At 51.1% G+C, this 20,877-nt stretch overlaps 2 protein-coding genes across 6 annotated transcripts in view; one reads left to right on the top strand and one right to left on the bottom strand.

Moving 5' to 3' along the window:
* The window catches only part of Nat10 (N-acetyltransferase 10), a 41,013-nt gene extending 38,076 nt beyond the window's left edge, over positions 1–2,937 (top strand). For all 5 annotated transcript variants that reach the window (XM_031371186.1, XM_031371189.1, XM_031371190.1 and 2 more), the window contains one exon: positions 2,267–2,937. In XM_031371186.1, the coding sequence (XP_031227046.1) occupies positions 2,267–2,369 (103 nt within the window). In that variant the 3' untranslated portion in view covers positions 2,370–2,937. The remainder of the gene's footprint in view (positions 1–2,266) is intronic.
* Positions 2,938–5,957: 3,020 nt separating this feature from the next.
* The window catches only part of Abtb2 (ankyrin repeat and BTB domain containing 2), a 155,717-nt gene continuing 140,797 nt past the window's right edge, over positions 5,958–20,877 (bottom strand). The window contains exons 7-17 of the mRNA XM_031371185.1: positions 20,336–20,437; positions 18,390–18,486; positions 17,863–17,998; positions 16,573–16,799; positions 15,240–15,418; positions 14,840–14,945; positions 14,544–14,646; positions 13,623–13,713; positions 8,578–8,646; positions 8,017–8,130; positions 5,958–7,235 (exon numbers count right to left, since the gene is read on the bottom strand). Coding sequence (XP_031227045.1) covers positions 7,038–7,235; positions 8,017–8,130; positions 8,578–8,646; positions 13,623–13,713; positions 14,544–14,646; positions 14,840–14,945; positions 15,240–15,418; positions 16,573–16,799; positions 17,863–17,998; positions 18,390–18,486; positions 20,336–20,437 — 1,422 coding nt within the window. The 3' untranslated portion in view covers positions 5,958–7,037. The remainder of the gene's footprint in view (positions 7,236–8,016; positions 8,131–8,577; positions 8,647–13,622; positions 13,714–14,543; positions 14,647–14,839; positions 14,946–15,239; positions 15,419–16,572; positions 16,800–17,862; positions 17,999–18,389; positions 18,487–20,335; positions 20,438–20,877) is intronic.

The raw sequence follows: 20,877 nt of genomic DNA, 5'->3' as shown, positions 1-20,877 counted from the left end.
AAAAAAAAAAAAAAAGACAGAACCTTTCTTTGTGCAGATCCTTTTTGTATCTACTTCCCATAACAAAAATTAAAAACCGAGAAACTGAAAACCATTTTTTTGAAATGAATAATAGTACGGGTTTGGATTTAAGTTTTTGGTTGTGGGTTTGTTTTTTCTTTTTCTTTTTCTTTTTTCCTTGCTGCCAATCAAGCCCAGGACTTTATGTATGCTAGGCAAGTCTTTCACCATCCAGCTAAGTCTTGAGAAAGACCCAGTTTTACTTTGGCCAGTCTCATTCATCTCTGGCATACTGGGCCACAGCCAGCTTCTGGTGTCTGCTTCTTGTGGTACCCTCTTTTACCTTGTGCCCTCTGAGAATATGTGCAAGACACAGAGTGGAAAAGGCAAAGAAAGGATCAGTAATAAAATAATTTTCACTTCCTTGGCTACCTCCGGCATCCTGAGGTCATTGAACACCGTTTCTCCAGTGCCTCATCTGCAAAGTGATGCATTTGCATATAGCAAATGTTAGAGCTCCCTCAGGACTAGCGGGAGACCCCCGTGCCCAGGGCTTGTACACATGAGGCTAGCATGGCCACTTTGGGCTTGTAGGAAGGCTGAGTTGTTGGCGTTGTCATAATTATCAATATGGTTCCCAAAGAGTTACAATGTGGGATGTCCAGGAACATTCTCTGTGTGATGAATCTCAGAAAGTCAGGCATTGCCCCTCCATCTCCAGGACTTTGAGGGCTCTTAGTGCTGATGGCAGCCATATCTTCCAGGGGCCTTCTGGCCTGCTGTCAGTGTGTCCTCTGGTTTGAATAGTGTGACAAATGCATTAGGCTTTCCCATCCTCTAGCTATGTCAGTGGTTTTGACTATCACAAAAGACCTGGGGATAAGAAGAAGAATCTGTGAAGATTCTTGAAGAATCCTGTGAAGAATCCTGGCTCTGAGCTCTGCAGAATGAGCCTGACCGTGCGCTCCCACTGTGACTGCTGCTGAGCCCGCTTCCTGAGTCATGCTAGCTCACATGGCCCAGGGATTCAGGAGGAAGGGAAGCACTCATAAGCCTGCCCTTTCCTGAGGCTTGTCTGGTTTTTGTTTTTATTTTTTAAAGATTTTTATATTATGGGTGTTTCGCTTGTATGTGTGTGTGTATGTGTGCACCATGTGTATGCCTGGTGTCTGAGGAGACCAGAAGAGGTCATTGGATCCTCTGGAGCTGGAGCTACAATAATTACGAGCTACTGTATGGGCCCTGGGACCTTGAACCCTGATCTTCTGAGCTGTGCATAGTGGTGCACATCTTTGGTTCTAACATTCAGGAGGCAGAGGCAGACAGGTCTCTGAGTTTGAGGCTAGCCTGGTGAGTTCTAGGCCAGTGAAAACTACATAGAAAGACCCTGAAGACCCTGGCTCAAGAAGAAAACAGAGCAGTATTTGTTCACTCAATCCCTGAGCTGTCTGTCCAGCCCCTGCCTGTCTCATAGTTCCTCCATGAGGTACTTGATATAACCATGTTAGTAGTCTCTGGATACCCTGTCTCCATAGGGAGTTTGTTTCCAGGAAAAAACGCCATTAAGAGACTCAGCTCCAAGGGCTTCTAACAAACAGGCTGCCTGCTCGATCCCTGTGCTACCCTGGCATGAGGCTTGCCAGTGACTCCTGAATCATGACTACTGGGAGTTTGTGCCATTGGTTTAGGAAAAGTCAGTTCATAGCAGTGAATTAGGAAGAATGCCGGCTTTCCTAGAAGATCCCATGTTTGTGCTAAAAACTGCCTCTGGGGTCACTGGCGTGATATCTAGGGGCTCCATGTGTTGGGCATGATCTCTCTCTGACACTTACGTAGCTGCTTGAGGTATTGGGATAGGAGACCATTCAGGTTTTTTTTTTTTTTTTTTTTTTTTGGTTTTTCGAGACAGGGTTTCTCTGTGTAGCCCTGGCTGTCCTGGAACTCACTCTGTAGACCAGGCTGGCCTCGAACTCAGAAATCCGCCTGCCTCTGCCTCCCAAGTGCTGGGATTAAAGGCGTGCGCTACCACCGCCCAGCCTATTCAGTATTCTAAAGAGAGTTCAGGCTACTCCACAGATGGTCAGGGTGGGCCTGTGTGATGTGGTCCCAGCCCCACATGAAGCTGTCTCTAGAGGTATACAGAGAACATGTGTGGGTGTCGTGTCAGGGGAGGATGAGTTTTCAAATAGCAGCTTGCAGTATTTCAGATCTATGCTGTTTAATGCTTTCTGTTTCTGTCCTTGGCGGTGTGGCTTTTTGCCTCCAGTGACAAGAAAAGGAAACTGGAAACAAAACAAGAACCCAAACAGAGCAAGAAGTTGAAGAAGAGAGATAACAACAGAAAGGATACGAAACTGAAGCGAAAGTAGTGAGTGGAGGAGATGCCAGACTTGTGAGCTGTGTTCTGCTGGGCCAGGCCAGGCAGCAGTGTGGACAGCGACAGTGACAAGGGCTTCAACAGAGGCAGACACCATCATTCCATCTGTATGCCTGCCGTGGCTGAAGACAGTCACTCCCAAACAGTCTGCTCAGGACTTGGTGCGTAGGCAAAGCTCTGGCATTGTCAGGGCTGTCACTCTACCCCAGGTCACAGTTTCACTTTGGCTTGTTACCACTGTGGGCTGCTGGGCTGGCTCTTGGCCTTCCTGGCGCTCCAGCACACAGCTTTCTGGAGGAGCACACTGGCTCACTGCAGACTTGTCCCCATCCTCTGAGGCTGGTCAGCAGGACCGTTCCTGCTCTTCTGTTCCATTTCTGCCCATGGCAGGTCTGCTGTCCTCAGTGTCCAGGGGAAGCTGAGCCCTTAGGTAGGCTGCAACATCTGAGCCCCAAATGCCTTTTGGTTGCCTCTTCATTTGGGAGAGACTATTGAGAAAGACTCTTGCTACAGAAGTGAGGGGAGAGAGAGTATTTTTAATAAATAATGTCTTGGAAAGACCTTTTGCCTGAAGTCCTTATAGAATCTGTGTCTGTGAAAGTTTCATACTTAAGTTGTTTTGCCTGGTGAGTTTGGCTGCTAGGTCAGAAGTGGTAGAGGCCTAGGTATCAGCCATTGGTATGCTATGTGGCTGGAGTTCTGGCCTAGGCACCTGCGAGAGAGATAGCAGGTACCCAGTGGTACTCTAGTCACCTTGAAAGTTAGCTGTCACCTGCCAGGTTCTATGGTTCATACTATTGTTTAGAGACAACGCAACCCTTAAGTTATGAAGCCAGGCTGCCCACATGAGCTTGGCTGTGGCTCTGCCTAACCCTTTTTCAGATCTTGAACACTGTGTGGTTCAAATGTCCCCAGTTTTCAAGTGGAACTGTTAAGAGGTAATGTGGTTAGGAGGGCATTAGTAGATTAGCTTGAGAGGAGGCCTGTTAGAAAAGCCTGCTGTGCCTTCGTGCCACACATTGGGAGCCACCTGGTCTACAAAGTCAGTACCAACAAGGTTGCCATCAGATTTTGCCTCTTGATTTTGGACTTCGCAGCTTCCAGAACTATAAGAAAAATTTTTTTTCTTTTGTTACTTTTTTTTTTTCCTTTGAGACAGGGTTTTCTCTGTGTAGCCCTGGCTGCCCCAGAACTCGCTTTGTAGATCAGGCTGGCTTCAAATTCAAGAGATCTACCTGCCTTTGCCTCCCAAGTGAAATTAATTTTCTTTCTAAACTATTCAACCTTGGATATTCTGCTATAACAAAATAACGTGGCTTTACCTTGATGGATCACAAGTAGTAGTGGTGGTACCCACATTCCCTAGCCGTGAGGAACAGTGGGTGGAAAAGAACAGGCGCTGCTTAGAACAGTGCCCGCCTAACAACAGTGGATCTAGCCTGGGTTCCGGTTGCTCCCCAGGTCTATTAACCATGGGTACTGTTCAGACATAGTGGCTCTAGGATGATGGAATGACATAGGACTGGCTGTATTCTAAAATAAGCCTGAGCTAGCCAGACTCACATGGGTTCCACAGCTTGTGCTTTGCAGCTGGAGGTGCCCAGCTCTAAGTAACAACTGCCTTGGACCAGGATGGCCACTGTGTGCAGTCAAGGTCCTCTTCAAAATGTGTCCTGAACAGGTCTCAGTGTGTTGTCTCTCTATCAAACCTGAAAGGGAATGCCTCCTTCAGACCTCACCATCCAGCCCCTACAGACTGACATCTGTAAAGCTCTTCTCTCTCAGGAGATGTCACATTCAAAATGAAGTCAGATGGGCCAGCTCTGCATATGTCACCAGAATGGGGGAGGGGCTGATGAGATTTGAACAAGAAGGTTCCTTCATGGTCTCCTCACCCCTAAGCTATAAGGGGTTGGTGTCAGCCTGTTCTCGCTGCTCATCTGCTCTTGACAATCCCAAAGGATGCTGGAGTGACCAAGAGACTGTGTGTGTGCACCAAGGCTAGGAGAAGGGGGCACAAAGTTCTTTTGTACAATCCCTGGGAACTTTCTGGCTTGCCAACCCTTTGTCAGAGGACACTTAAGAAGGGAACCCAGTTTAGAGAGCACAGCATCAGGAAAGGCTGGAACCTGGGAAGGCTGGAAGCCTTGAGTGTCTAGTGTTTGCTTTGGTGGCCCAGGATTAACTTTGGTAGCTTCCAGGTTGGTACAGGGGTCTCATTCCCTAGCCCTGATATATAAATAACTGCCTTGTCTGCTGTCTCTGGGTTCACTGCTAATACACCCAGCCCTTGTGACCCAAGGACTCCTATAAGAAATCAACTTTGTTCTTTCTTGTTTAGCTGCTAGTAGCCAGAGACTGCCAGCTTAGAAGTGGCTCTCATGATCTTGAGTTGCTGCACTGGGGTAACTGATCAAGCACCCTGGTTGCTGTTAGTGTTAGGTCCTAGGAAGGGTTAACTCCCCCCACAGAGGTGTGTGCATGTGTGTGTGCAGGCCAGAGGGTACTGGGTATCCCATTCCTGTCATTCTCCACTTTATTCCCTTTAGAGGGTCTCTTACTGAACAGGAGTTAGGCTGGCAGCCAGCAAGCCCCAGTGACGCTGTGTCAGGCCCTCACAGTACTCACTGGGCCACAGGACTGCATGTGGTTACACCTAGTTTTTCACGTAAGTTTCCATACCCTTCTGTTTCCACAGCAAATGCTCTTACCCATCTCTCCTATCTCCAGCCCCTCTATTTTTAAAAAATGATTAAATATTTGTTTTTAAAGTGCCTGTTTAATAAGAGCCTAGAGGGCTAACTGTTCATCAAACCCTAACACCTGCAGAGGAACAGGTTGGAGCCAGCTGTAAGCTGACTTGCCTTTTCACCTAGGAACAGCTCTGCTGGAGGTGGAGTGGACCTCTGCTGCTGCTCCTTCACACTGTGGTACTGAGGACTGCATCGCCCTCCTGTGGCCCCCAGAGGGCACTGTGGTACATATATGCACAAGATGGTCTCATGGCTGAGTCCCGAGCCCCAGACTGAAGTTCAAGCCATTCTGCCTGCCCTCTACCTAAAGAAGAGCTGGGAGACAGGCCTCTCTGGTTCCTGGAGTCTCTGTATTCTTTTCCAGGATGCTACTTAAATGGTAACCACTCCCAGTGATCTTAACAAGAACCAGGGGTGGGAGGGTGGTATATTTAGCAAAGATTCCTAGCACAGGCTGGTCTTTAGCTCCTGCATCTACCTGGGGCTTCTTCTCAGACCATGCAGTATAGAGCTGGTACAGGTGTGCAAACCTCAGGACCTTCCTCATCTCATCCTTATGGAAGGGCCTGGGCCATAAGGTCAGGGAAAGCCACAGGCGGGCCTTCCTAGTGTGAGTCCTGTTCTATCTAGCCCATTGGCACATCAAATGTTCATGCGCCTCATTTCCCAGGTGAAGAAATTGGCCAGTCCGAGGGCAGTCAGAGTGATACCAAACAGGTGAGTGGCTGGGGATATGATAGCTCTGCTGTGGCATTGACTTAGCTCTGGGTTCCCCATGGTCCAGCGGGGCTCCTCTCCAGCTCTGAAATCCTAGGCAATCTTCAGTGTCAATGTTAATGAGTGTTTATTGTTGATAAAACCATAGCACATTTACAGTAAGTAACAACATTAAAGTATAGTTACAGTATCATACAATATTACAGCAATAAAATACCATTCATTCTTTTGTACATCCAGCACAAGCAGCAAGTTGAAAATATTTTTCCAGGATTGCAAGCCCCGGGGGCTTCTGATGAATAAATAGTTTCTAAGGTAGCTGTTCTTGATGCTGTCCCAACATCTGTCCACAGACAGTCCAGAGGATGGGGAGGCAAGACTGAGGACAGGACGGGAGGGGACACAGCTTCTCTTCTACCCAGGCCCTGTCCTTCATGCCCTGGTCACAGATCCCAGATGACAAGTGTGCTCTCGCACTCCTGTCCTGAGTGGAAGGCGCTCTGCTGCCTCAGCCTACAGACACACTAGAGCTAGGCCGGACCTAGAACCGACCTCTTCACTTTGGCTGCCAGCTGTAGCAGCAAGAGCTGAAGTCCTTGAGTTCCTTTACTGTAGCCCATCACACCCTCAGCTCAGAAGATCTGAGCTCAGACTCTAAGTTAGTCGTCTTGTAGGGAGGGCCACTAGGGGTCCAGTCTTCACAGACAGGGCCCACCAGCCCTTTCAAAGGCACAGCTTGAAGGACAAGATTTGGAAAGCCTTTCCTCTCTGTTTAGGAAAACAAAACATGCCAGCTACTGCATCCAGTGGCCTGGGGCTCAGGATACATTTTCTACATTCATAAGAATGCTCCTACCAGCCCCAGCCAGGATGGAGAGAGCTGGAGCTGAGGTGGACCGGCTTGCTGCTGAGCCACCAGGGGAGAGGGAGGGCACAGGGTAGCCCTCAAGGTGCAACTATGTCACACACCCCTTTGCCAGTTACTGGTTGAGCAACAGTGAAGTGGACTCTGTCCACCCAAGGATCAGTCAACTCCACAGATGGTTGGTTATCTAGGGGAAGAACAGAAGTACCCCCAAGAGCTTACCCCCAAAGCCTACAAGCCTCCCTCCACTGGGGGTGTCACTGGTGGTTTCTAGCCTTAACAGACCTTTGCACACCCTCAGATAACAGTCACCCTCCACCCTGCCTCACACCCGGGAGGTGACATAGACAGAATGCACTCGCTCAGCTAGGGTGCTCTGCAGATCCTGAAGTGGGTCCAGGCCCTGGACTTTGCTGCTTCGGCCATAGATGAGCTGTCGGAAGGCATCCTGTTCCAGCAGGGCCTTCATGTGCTTGAGGAAGAAGCCTTCACAGAATAGGGCCAGCTCTGGGGCGTTGTGGATCTGTGGGGAGAGAGAGAGGTGAGGCCCTCTCCCTCACCTATGTCACAAATGATAGCTTCATCAAATGGCTCCTCTCCTAAGGGCAGTGACTCCGCACTGCTCCGCATGAGGCTCACGAGCATCATGGGCGATGCTCCAAAGCCACGCTAATACAGTATCAAGCATTCACACTGGGTCTGCCTCTGAGCAGGTATGGAGGTCCCTCTCTTGGAGCTAACATGCAGGAGGATAAAGCCCGAGAAATTAATAAGACAAGCCGGGTGACTACGGACGGACGGACCATAAAAGTTGGGAATGCCTGGGGACATAATGCCTTCGAAGACACAGGACTGGTTGGTCCTGGGAAGTGCTTTACAGGAAGGGGGAAGGGTTGTTGCAGGAGGGTGGGATGCTGTGGGTCTTGTCAAGCTTGCTATGGGCTGGTAACATAGTGTGCAAGCAGCCATTAAGTAGGGGGATGGCATGGTTTCATACTTTTGAAAGAAATATGAGGTATACACACAGGGAAGGCAGGATGTGGTGAGACCATGAGGATGCTACCCCTGTGGGACGTGAGAAAAGTGTGCTCCAGAGGTAGGTGGCCGAGATGTAAGATGGTTCTAAACCAACTGACTTTTGATTTGGGGCCTGAGTCAATGTCAGGGCCACTGCTGGCAGCAGGGGCCACAGGCTCCAGCTGGATCCTTGAGTTCCCTCGACCACTCCTCTGTCCTTCATGTGATCTGTTGTTAGTGCTGTGAAGGGGCCCTGTGGAGAGTGGCTGACCGTCCCCAGCACTTACCTTGGCGTATTTGTAGGTGTTGACGGCACTCTCCACGCTAAGGGTCTGGGAGCACAGGATCTCACAGTGTCTCTGCAGGGCATCTAGCTGGAACAGGTTGGCAGCTGACAGCAGCTAGTCAGGGGGTAAAGCAGGTCTCTTAGAAATGAAAGCTTCCTCTTTAAGTCCCAGGACCCAGCCCTCCTGCCAAATTAGTCTGAGAAAAGATGGTTTCCTTGAAATGGATCTGTTCTAGGTCATCTTGGTAGTAGCTGGGATGTGACAAAGATAGGCACAGGTGTGGGCTGAGATTTCTGACCTCCAGAGAGACCTTGGGCTGCAAGTTAGTGTTTACCTACATGAGCCCCTGGGCCATGTGCATTAGCCACTGGTGAGCAGGAGGCTCGGCCATGTTGCTCCTGGGCTGAACCCCACAGGTGTGCCAAGAAAGCTGGGCTTAGACCCAATACCTGGTCTACAAAAGTGCCCTTACTTCAGACGACAGGTCCTTCCACAGGGATCTGGGATCAAGGCTGAGAGCTGGAGGTCTGGAGGACACTGGGCTGCATGCCCTGCTCTTACCTGCAGGATGTCAGCAGTGGGGATCTCCATGGACTCTGTTCCTCCATAGTATAGGTACTGCATCAGCATCTGCATTGGAAACGGGCTTGTGTAAACACCACCTGTGTGCTGCTGCACAGGTGTGACGTGTGTGTGTGTGTGTGTGTGTGTGTGTGTGCGCTGCACAGGCGTGACCTGTGTGTGTGCTGCACAGGTGTGACCTGTGTGTGTGTGTGTGTGCTGCTGCACAGGTGTGACCTATGTGTGTGTGTGTGCTGCTGCACAGGTGTGACCTGTGTGTGTGTGTGTGTGTGCTGCTGCACAGGTGTGACCTGTGTGTGTGTGCTGCACAGGTGTGACCTGTGTGTGTGTGTGTGTGTGTGTGCTGCACAGGCGTAACCTGTGTGTGTGCTGCACAGGTGTGACCTGTATGTGTGTGTGCGTGCTGCTGCACAGGTGTGACCTGTATGTGTGTGTGTGCTGCTGCACAGGTGTGACCTGTATGTGTGTATGTGTGTGCTGCACAGGCGTGACCTGTGTGTGTGCTGCTGCACAGGTGTGACCTGTGTGTGTGTGCTGCACAGGTGTGACCTGTATGTGTGTGTGTGTGCTGCTGCACAGGCGTGACCTGTATGTGTGTGCTGCACAGGCGTGACCTGTGTGCTGCTGCACAGGTGTGACGTGTGTGTGTGTGTGTGTGCGTGCTGCGCAGGCGTGACCTGTGTGTGTGTGTGTGTGTGTGTGCTGCACAGGCGTGACCTGTGTGTGTGCTGCTGCACAGGTGTGACGTGTGTGTGTGTGCTGCACAGGTGTGACGTGTGTGTGTGCTGCTGCACAGGTGTGACCTGTGTGTGTGTGCTGCACAGGTGTGACCTGTATGTGTGTGTGTGTGCTGCTGCACAGGTGTGACCTGTGTGTGTGTGCTGCACAGGTGTGGTGTGTGTGTGTGTGTGTGTGTATGTGTGTGTGCTGCACAGGCGTGACCTGTGTGCTGCTGCACAGGTGTGACCTGTGTGTGTGTGCTGCACAGGTGTGACGTGTGTGTATGTGTGTGTGCTGCACAGGCGTGACCTGTGTGTGTGCTGCTGCACAGGTGTGACCGTGTGTGCTGCACAGGCGTGCTCTGTGTGTGTGTGTGATGCTGCACAGGTGTGACCTGTGTGTGCTGCACAGGTATACTGCCAACTCTGAGACCCTCTGGCTCCTTGTCATGACAAGGAGTCTTTCCCTATGAAAGCTCTGTAGCCCAGGAGGAAAGATGTCTTGCCTCAAGTCACTTTGGATTTTGATTCCAAAGCAGGGCTGCTACCCCCACTCTCACCCCACCCCTACAATGTGTTCACTGCTTTTGTCCAAAATTTATGTATGAACCAGGTGTGCTGGTACATGCCTATAATCCCAGCATGCAGGAAAGTTAGATGGGAGGATTGCCAAAGTTTGAGGCCCAGCTTGGACCATACATCATGAGGGCAGCCAGGGACACCCTACCTCAGAGCAAAACAAAAGTATAAAATAAATTCAACGTATGGCCAGGCATGTTGGTACAGATCTGTAATCCAACACTGAAGAAGGAAGGTAGTAAGTTCAAGGCTAGTTTGGTCTACACAGTGAGACTCAGAAGCAAATAAGTCTATATGGAGCTGAAGGGTGAGTAGAGGGACAACTGTCTAAGCAGGCCAGATTCTGATACCTTGGCAGACCTCCCCAAGAAAGGAAGTGCTCGCTTTGCTGCCTGGCTGAGATCCGTGCCTAGAGCTCTCAGGAAGTGGGACACCATGGGAGAGCCCAGGGATGGGCAGCCATATTGAGTTTGAGGTTAACATCACAAATACTGCCATCATACTGGAACCTGGTGAGGTTCCCAGTTGGAAGAAGGAAAACAATTCTCTCTGGCTGGCTGAAGAAACAGCCGCAGCAAGGTGCTGGCAGGCGTGTGAGTAAACAAGGCTCCAGCAGGCACAGTCAGGCTCTGTTAGGACCGGCCCTCAGGCTGCAGAGGCACCCGAGGGTCTAGGAGAAAGCCTGACAGCAGGGCGGCAGCCCAGCCAGGCACTGGCAGACTCTCATCAAGAAGTCAGGATCCCAAGGCTTCTGCAGCCTCAGCCTGCACAGCCATCATACAGTCAGTGGCTCAGTAGTCTGTCCCTGTGAGTACTGTGTGCCTCCTTAGCCACCAGGACAAAGTCTCAGACCTGGGATACCCTTACTCAGTTGGGACAGTGGTAAGTCAGCTCTTCCAGGATGAAGCTGGGCAGTAGAATGCTTGTCCAGCAAGACCCTAGGCTTAGTCTCTAATACTACAAAAATCTCAATTTCTTATACTGTGGATGTGTTGGAGTACATACATTAAAATATGTTGGAAATGCTGGAGTAAATAATTAAAGTTAGATGGGCCCAGGGGATCCACGGAATAAGGCAGGTAGATGTCCTGGGCCAGATCTGGCTAAGTCACTAACCCTGGTAGAGGAGCTGAGGGTAACATTTAAGGCCTGTGCGTGCCGCCCTGTAGGGTACTGTCCCCATTTACCCTTATCAGGAGCTGCCAGCCTATCCTGGCACAGGTACCCTTCCTTGGCCCCAAGGCTGAGCCCACACAGCTCTCTCAACCGTTCCACCAATCCCTGCTGCTCTCCAGGACCATCCTACATCTGAGCATAGTTGCAGTCATCTGGACTTTGGGCTTCTTGGGCAAACATGCTTCTAGAGCCATCTCTTCCCAGGGCGGAGGGAGAGAAGGCCAGAAGCCCGAGCCTGTCCTGTCTCATCTGTGTTCCCGGTTCCACCTGTTCGCCCTCCATGTCCCACGACTTTTCCATCTTGTTGTCAAGCTCTTATCAAATCCAAGTCCTTCCTTGCCTTACGTGTCAATCTCGGCTCCTCTCATCTGCCCAGAGGGGAAGTGCCACACACACTTTGCCTGACGGCAGTATTTGAGGCATAAACTTCAAGGAAAGTCAGTATCCTGCCTCCACATTGTCACCTGGCACCCCAAACTCAGAGGTGGCCCAGATATGTCCTCGTACTAGTGTGCTAGGAACTCACCAAGATGATATTTTCTTACAGCTAGCAAGAGAAAATTCGGACATTGCTTTCTGACCTTCTCCAATGTTCCAACGTCCCTGGCTTGGAATGTTAAGCCATTCAAACTAATAGCCTCCAGCATTGTAGGGCATTAAAGCTTACAGAATGAGAGGACTATCCCAGGACAAGATCAGGTGAAATCCCCATTCTTAGTCAACATAGGCAGGCCATGTTAGATTTGCAGCTGAATCACTCCTAGGAACTAGCTTGGCAGGTGTTGGGGGGGGGGCGCTAACCTCCACTAGCCCAGAAAGGCAACATGGTAGAGGAACTTACTTAGGCCCACCCAGTCTGTAACCATAGCAACGAACTGAAGACACCAGGCTTTTAGAAGCCAGTCACCTTAGTTAGAGCTAGCTTTCTTTCAGATTGTAATCCCTGTTTAGTTCCTGCTAAATTAACATGTATTTACTCTGCTGCCTGACTCATTGTGTTCCTAAAGAAGGGGATGTACCTGCACTTTGTTTTGAAGTATCTTGACCTTTGTCCATCTGACTTTTTCAAACCTTTCTGTATGGACTACATAAACCTGACTCCATATTTGAAAAATACACTCAGACCTTACACCACTCGTGTCGAGTCTGTTTGTCAAAAGCCGAATCCCGTGCACACCTGGCCAGAACCCATCGTCCCATGGAATAAGGGACCCCGTAAGAAATCCCGGTCCGCGGCAGGGAAGGGACCTCAGACTGCTGTGAGGCTCCTGTGAGGAGCAAGTGAAAGTGTGAATTGTGTATAAGAAATGTCTGGTGAGCTAGTGAGCTAGTGAGCTGCTTCTGCAGGGAAGGGTGCCGCTCTCATGCCCAGTGACCTGAGGGTAAAGCCCAGGACTCACAGTGGAAGGAGCAAACCTCTGTATACAATGGCATGCCTTCCCCTTGCACCCCACAACAAATAATTTAAAAATGCTAGAAATGAAGTGCCAGTGACCAGTGCCACCCTGCCCGGAGCTTCCTGAGAACAGAGGTTGAGTCTTCCCACTCTGGCTTCTTCCCACTGCTGGCTGTAGTCTGCAGTCTTGTTAACTGGTTGTCGCTACCCGAGCCTGGCTACCACTTTTCCAGGAAGTGCCTTTCCCTGTTCTATACACACAAGAGTCACAGCCCTGTTTCACTGAGGGTGGCCCCATCCTCTTAGTTCCCCTGTCCCAGAGTAGCTGATGTAACTAAGGAGTAGGCTGTGTTGGACTTTCTGAAGGTCTCACACTTTAGTCCACTCTGGCCTCTGAGGGCCAGGGCTGTAAGAGCTTGTCACCACGCCTAGCCTTAAGTGTGGTGGCACAGAGGGCCAGGAGTGTTACATGGTGGCTCTCTGTGCTCCTGAGAGGTGGTGCATGGGGATTCTCTCCCATGGGATCTTAATCTGTCCAGGGCAAGACAGGGCCTCTGTGTGGTCATAGCCCTAAAGGGGGTTAGATCTATAGGCCGAACACCTGACTCCTCCTAACACACACACACACACACACACACACACACACACACACACACACGCTCTCAGCTGAGAGCCCAAACTCCTCATCTGCTGCCACAGAGTTTCTGTGATTCAGCCTGAACCTTGTGCAAAGCCCTGAGCCAGGGCCTGTACAGGCTGAACTGGGCCCCTCATGCTTTTCCCATCTAGTGAGCAGGGCTGGAGCGGGACTGCTGGATGGGGGGCAGCCTACATCATGACTGCCTAATGGCCCAGCTACTGCCTTTCCAGTAAGCTTTCAGCAGCTCACTACAGAGTGCGGCCTGCACACCTTGAGGGCAGCACGTGTTCATCCTTTCTATCTATGTGCAGGCTGCCTGGGTTCCTGAGGTAGCTCTGAAGGCACAGCCTCACAGAGGACCAGTCTGGCTGAGGGAGGACTGGGTGGCTCCCTTGTGGTCACTGACTTGGTAAATCACACAGGCCCTAGGGGACAGAGTGACCAGATGCATGAGGCCCAGGATCGGCTGTGCAGAGGGACTGTCAAGGAGAGCACAACTCTGAGGCTCACACACCTGAAAGATGTGGTACTTGATGTCGCTGATCTCAATGGTTTTGCTGCTGTCCCCATCTTGCTCTGATTTATTGGTCATTAAGGTCTTGAACCTGGAACAAAGAGAGAAGGTGGGGTCTGAACATGGCCTGATCCACTGCTGTGCCAATGGCACTGCCATTTGAGCAGCCTGTGGGAGGTAGAACACTAAAAGTGACTGCCCTGTTCCCAAACTAATGTTTACCAGGTGACACTTTACATCATCCTGGGATGCTGGGCCCAGCTCTGTTCTGTTTCCCTACTCTTCCCTTGCACAATAGCCTGGAGCCTACAGTGGGAACGCTGGCTCTTTATTCCAGAATACTTCTGTGTTCCAATAGTCAGCTGCAGTAACTCAGCAGAAGGAGCCCCTGAGAACTTCCCCTTGCATTCTGGATTCTGCTCCTGCTGCACCCAGTCTGACCCACTTTGTACCCCAGGGGCAGAAGTTATAAGGTCCCCCTTGGTCCTTTTTCTAGCACTATGGTCACCTTTCTTCTAAGGTAGATGAAACAAGGTCTGGAAGTAAACAAGACAGTTCTGAGGAAGTTCCTGAAACTTAAAAAAAAAAATTCACATTGTTTCTTCCTATGGTTATATAAGCAGCAATGACTGCTGGGAAGAAGAGACTGGGCAGATGGGCAAGTCAGCCAGGAACTTCATAGATGCAGGTTTTATGTATCCACGCTGGGATTGCCTCTGGGGCATCATGTTCCTTTAAGTAACCTGACCCCAAAACTCACCGCTTTCCTAAGCTAGACCTAGGTGGAATCATTTATTAGCATCCTATCTGGGGTGGACACATGCTTGTTTCCATCTCCTCAGGAAGACTCACACAGCACACCTCAACACTAAAAGAACTGGAGGTGTTCCTGGGGCCAGGGCTGATGCCCAGGTGGCCTACCTGTTAGATGCTGTCACCAAAAGGACTTTGTGTGCATAAAACAGCTTTCCTTCCACTAGGAAGGTTACATCAGACATCTCCTTGTTGTTCAGAAAGTGAGGATCTGTGAGTGGGGAGAAAAAGAGAGTGTCAAGGTGTCCACCCTCTAAGAGGGCTGGGGTGGGGTGGGGCAGAGGACACAAAGTAAGGGATAGAGAAACTAAGGCTAGGGCCTTGGCACTTGGGAACAGAAAAGACAAGAGTAATGGGGAGAAAGAAGAGTGTGGGGACAAGCTCTAGTGGGCATGGATACACACCTAGCCTGGCTGGCAGGGTCTTCCGGATCTCCGGGATGCTGGGGATGGGGCTGGTGCCATAGCAGTGCGTGAAGATAGTGGCCAGCTGCTGCAGGACAGAGTCATTCTGTAGGGAGAGGCGGGGAAGGACCTTCAGCTCATGTGCAAGGCTGGCTGTAGCTGCAGCTACACCAGGCTTGTTGGCCACAACAGACCGTCATGTCATCTGTGATTTCCCAAATGGCTATTTTGGCTGAGCTCCAGCCTGGACTGCCATGGCCTCTGCCCTCTGGCAGCCATGCAGTCCAGCTCTGGGTGATGGGGTGACATATGTCCACGTGTATGGGATGCCTGTGCATGTAAATTTATACAGCCATCCTAGGATGTGGAACCCAGCTCGGGGCTACTGGGCCCCACTCACTTTGCTGGTCTTGAGAATGTCAAACATGAGCTGCAAGCCTTCTGTCACCAGCTCCTCGTTGTACTCCTCCTCCTTGATGGAGCTGAAATCCCTCAGGAGGCCCTGAACCACCGAGTACCGTGACTGTGAGAATGAGGTCCGCAGAGACTCTATCCAGATGTGCAGCTTCCAGGGGACACCTGGCCAGACAGAAGGGCAGCTGTCACTCCCCTCCCAGTAAAGCACAACCTTTCCAGGATGGGCTCTGCTTGATGCCCCATTGAGTGCCGCGTAGCTGAACTTGGTGAACAAAGTGTGGATTTCCTGTCAGGCTCAGCTGACAGGGCACAGGATGCTTTGCCTGTTTATCAGGTGGCACAGAGGAAGGCCTTCAGCCAAGCTAAAGCCTGATTGCTTGTTGGTCTTAGAACTACTTGCTGAGAAAAACCCATTCAGGAGGGGTGACCAGATGCACCCAGAAAATATACCGGGCTGTCAATAGCAGAAGCCTGAAATGGCTCCATTATGGAGGAGTTCAGAGCATCCCACTCACTGTTGTATTTGTGCTCAGGGGGACATGTAAGGGTTTCCTGGAGTTCCCCGGTGTGAGTCTGCGGCCACGGAGCAACAAGACTAGGGTATGAAATGTATGTCAAAATCCAGTTATATCCCAGTGATGTTCCGGTGGCCGCCTGGGCTTTGATGGCCAGGTCCTAGGGCAATGGTTCTCAATCTGTGGGTTGTGACCCCTTTGGGGACAAATGACCCTTTCACAAAAGTCACCTAAGACCATCAGAAAACATAGGTATTTACATCATGATTCATTATAGTAGTAAAAGTTAGTTGTGAAGCACCAACAAGAATAATTTCATGGTTGGGAGTCACACAGCATGAGGGACTGAATTAAAGGTCGCAGCATTAGGAAGGTTGAGAACTGATGCCCCAGGGTTTGTGCATTTGGCTCCATAATTACACCACCATGCCGTGTGCTCTAGTGGACACCATCCTGTTCTTAGTTGAGGACCGTCAGAACCAAACCCACAAAGAGGTGGGAAGTGAGGCTTAGATCATGTAATAATATACAGTTAACATAGGATGGGTTTAAGTCGGCCTCCCTGGATGACGCAGAAGCCCACAGATTCACAGACCCCAGGAGTAGAAAGCTGGCTGAGCACCCAGGCACACTGACAGCCTTGTAATCTGCAGGATCCTGTATGGACTCCTGGTGTGCCAGCAGAAGGGAGAGTCGGCCTGCAAGCTGAAGGCTGGGACCCTGACAGCAGTGCAGTGACTGTTCCCACGTGCCTGTGCACTGTGTGTTTCTGTGCAATTGTTTACACCTGCGCAGCCTCACCCAGGGCCCTCAGCTCCATGGTGATGTCCAGGTAGCCGTGTTCAGCACTGTAGTACATGGCTTCCTGCAGGGCCTTCGTTCTGGTTCGGCTTAACCTCACAGGCCCCTCGCTGCTGCCCTGGCTTGATGTGTCGCTTTCCTCCACGCCCTCAGCCAGGATCTCTTCTAGGGATAGCACATCTGCTTTAGCCTGCTGTGGCTGAGTCAGGAGCTTCCTCAGGACATTCCTGTAGGCCAAGATAGCAAAATGAGCCCTGGAATCCCTAGATGGGTGGACACTGCCTGCCTGAGCTATATTCTAGAGCCCTGTGGTCATGATGGACTACCTCAGGGCAGCAGAGGGCTCTCAGCATCCCCCATCCCAGATGTGTGGAGGCACCAAGGACCCTACCTTTCCTCAGTACTAGTACGATTGAGGAGTCACAGCTCTGCACTTGGCTGTGTGATCTCAGGCTGTTCTACCTCTCTGAGCTGCTTTGCCACCTTAAAACAGGGTGCCAGGATCACCCTCTCTTGGGGCTGGTGCCAGTCTGATACAAAGGTACCAGCAACCTGCTCCACAGTGGACAAGCTCACCAGCCCTTCCTGTTTTCCTCCTATGCATTGATGGGGAGGGTTTTGGGGGTCTGGAAAAAGGCATGGGGCAGGCACTGTCAGGGAGGTCACAGCAAGGGCACAAGGCTAGTAGTGTTCAGGACAGCCCTGAGCTGTGCATTGGCATCTTGTCCACCAGTCTTTCTTTTCTGTCCTCTTTCCTGCTCTCTAGTAACCGCTTCTCTCATTCCCCTCCATGTTCCATCCCTAACACTTCCTAGTGACTCTGGTTTCAGCCTGCTATTGCCAGTCACAAGACCAGGCAGGCAGGCCTGCCATCTGCTCCTGGAGCCACTAACAACCTCTTCATAGCCAGCCCGTGTGCTGAGTGAAGCCCTGGGGGATATTCTTGGGAGTACCACAGGCACTGGGAAATCACTACCAACTTCAAAGAGGACTGGAGTCCTGGCAGCTACATGAATAACAGTTTTGCTAAAAAGGGGTGGGCTTGAGGTTTAGGTCCCAGTCAGTGCCAGCATGTCAGAGCCTAGCAGCTCATCCAGTGTTTCCGGGTCTCCAAAGTCTTGGGCCTCCATGTTGACCGAGAACCTACATTATCCTAGCTAACATGCACTCAAGCTCTGGCTTCAGGAACCATCACCAGGCTTGGCTCTTCTACTGCCTCAGAAGCCCAGGCTAATGAGAGTGCATCTTAGTGTTCCTGGTCACCTAGGGTGGGCACCTCAGGGTTTGTACCTGTGGCCATGGGCGGCTGAGTGGCTGAAGCAGTTCATATCCTCGTGGAGGGAAGAGGCCATGCCATTAGCTTCCAGCATGCTGAGGAGGGGGTCGGCACCCCGGCTCAGTAGCAAGCTGACCAGCTCATAGTTCCCTGAAAGACAAGGTGGAAGGACCAAGGTTCATGAGATCTGAAGAGGGAAGCAAAGGTGGGGCAGATGGGGTCTCCAAGATCTGACCCTTGGAATACGTGGGGGAGACCTACAATCACAATCAGGCAATAACATGGGTATACATGGGAAGTCAGAGAAGGTGGCTGTGTCCTACCCTGTCTAGGTCCTTAGGAAGGGAAGGCTCACTGCCCTACTGGACCTTCTTGGGAAAAACACTGGGGGATGGAGGGAAGGAACCCCCTCCCAGTAGCCTAGAAGGAACAACCTTAAGGGTTCCAAAGTTAGCATATGGCTCAGTGACCAGCCTGGGTGACAAGGTTAAAATGTCGTCATGATATGAGAACTTGAGAGGCAGGAAAGCAGCATACATACCAGCTGCAGAGGCCAGCTGCAGGGGTGTCTCGGCATAGCTGTCCTCCCCACTGTTCACGGCTGAGCCCTCCACATGAGCACCAGCATCAAGTAGCAGCTGTCAGGCACAATAAGAAGACATACTCATCATGACAGGGTGGCTGGAGAGGGGTGGAGTGCTCTAGGGGGCAGGACTTACAAGTCTCTCCAACATGTGACCATGAAATAGCTCCCACTGGCAGCTGAGGCACTGGAGTCTGAGGATGCCTGGTTACCCTCGGGGCTCTGCACTTCGGTAGTCTTTAGCTTCACCCCACCATGCACCATGCCCTAAACTTTGGCCACCTTGGAACTATTTTTCTCTTCTCAATACCTTCCCATTAATCAGCTTCAGAGACCTTCTGGAGAACTCACACAGATGAGCAGAACAGGAAGTGTCATCTACAATCCCTAGAGCAGAGGTTCTCAACCTTTGGGTCTACCAGATGTCCTACACAATAGATATCTACACTATGATCTATAACAGCAGCAAAATTACAGTTATGAAGTAGCAATGAAAATAATTTTATGGTTGGGGGGGTCCCCACAACATGAGGAACTGTTAAAGGGTCACAGCATTAGGAAGGTTGAGAACCACTGCCCTAGAAAGAAACAAGGCCCTGAGCAATACCAGGTATGTATGCTCTACAGTTTGGGCTACAGTGCTGGCCACTGATGGGAGTGGCTTGAGCTTTAGGTTTCCCTATTTACAAGGTGGGGGGAGAGGCCTGCCTTGAAGCATTACTGAGATTAAACGATATGATGCCCAACACACTGATGGCTTATAATCAGCAGCGTTTGGACTCCTCACTGGAGAGGCTCAGCAGCTACACAAGGTGACAAGGGGTGGGGAGAAGCAGAATATCTCAGGCTAGCCAGGAGTGCAAGTGGCCCCATTCTATCAAGGGCAGCTTTGCCAGGGGTCAGAGGAAGCAAGGGTGTTGCCTGCATTCTGCTGTAAAGGGGGCTTGCTTTGTACATTCCCAGGCTCCTGGAGACACACCTCAAATCTCTGACCACTCCTGGCAACCAGATAAAAAAAAGCCAGGTGAGTTCCAAGCTTCCCTGGAGGGTGTGGGATGCAGAGAAGGTCTGTATCTGCTGGCAACTTGTCAGTCAGAAACCAGATGTGCTCACTGCTAGGACAAGGCAGTGGGAGTGGAGACCTGCCTGCTGGATGAAACTGGGCACCAGGCCAGCCCAGGGCACAGCCCACAGGCCCAGCCTGGACGGAGGCAGTAACTCTGCTCAGGCCTGGGAAGGTGGTGGCTACAAAGCAGACTAGGACTAGTGGCCAACTGGGCAACAAGCACTTACAGAGTGTTGGCTGCACGCCAGACTGCGCTGACTACCACAGGCAGGCCTGACTCTACTACCCACAGAGCCTTGCATCCTAGAAGAGGAGGAGGGAGTGATATCCACCCCAGGGGGCAGGTCAGTGGAGTCCTGCAGGACCTGCAAACTGAGTCTCATGTCACTGGTGCCCCTTCTGCTTTTGCTTCTAGAACCACCATCTCCTCACTGTGATGCCAGCCATAGAAGCACAACGCAAGGTGGGCAACAATGAGGCTTAGCTTGACAAGTGAGCTGTGCCCTCTGTCCTTCCTCAGGAACTAGGAGACAGGGAGGGACAGGAGTGGAAGGACACCATGACGCAGAGCCAGGTCTGAGGGAAGGACACTTAGCTAGAAGAGGGTTGCAAGTGTGAAATTGAGCAGAACAAAGTCCGGGTCTTCCAGGACTCACTGGGAGAGAGTCCCATGTAGGCCTGGCTCTCCTCTTCCAATTCTACACTAACTCTACTCCTGAGGCGAGTCAAGTGAACTTTATTGGCCAGGTGGGCCCTGGCCTGGAGCAGTGCCTCTGGCTGGGGCCGGACACAGCCCACTTTGGAAGCTGAGGCACATGGTGCACCCATGGAAGCTCACCTGCACCACAGAGATGTGTCCGTGCAGCACCGCGAATGTCAGGGAGGTCCAGTGCCTGCTGTCTGGGTGGATGGAAGGATGCCTGGGAGAGTTGCTTGGGACCTAGAATACAACAAATCCTCACTATTTCCTGGCAGGTGACTTTCCAGAGCAGATGACACAGGTATGTTAGCTAAAGGGATACATTGCAAGGGTGGTGAAGTTAACAGAAGTGTATCTACATTTGCTTGGTAATCTCTTCTGAGAGCACCTGTGTGGACAAGGTTCAAATCCAACTAGTGATGTCTACCTGAGCAAGAGAAGACAGAGGGGAGCACTTTACACATCAGAAGGAGGCAGAGACAGAGACAACTAGGGATTAGCCTAACAATAGAGGACAAGAGCTATGAAAATAGAATTATGGCTGCTCTCTCTTCTCATCTCCCTCTTCAGTCCAAATCCAGAGGAAAGTGCATTTTGCTCTGATCACCATCTCTCTTTCTCTTGGCTTGTTTTAGACACTTTAAATACCACACCCATCCTGGCTGCTGGAGATCTTGGAG

The sequence above is a fragment of the Mastomys coucha genome, unplaced genomic scaffold (assembly GCF_008632895.1).
Source record: "Mastomys coucha isolate ucsf_1 unplaced genomic scaffold, UCSF_Mcou_1 pScaffold15, whole genome shotgun sequence".
In the NCBI taxonomy this organism is placed as follows: Eukaryota; Metazoa; Chordata; class Mammalia; order Rodentia; family Muridae; genus Mastomys; species Mastomys coucha.
The sequence above is the reverse complement of the archived record's forward strand: the minus strand, read 5'-3'. Positions and strand labels throughout refer to the sequence as shown.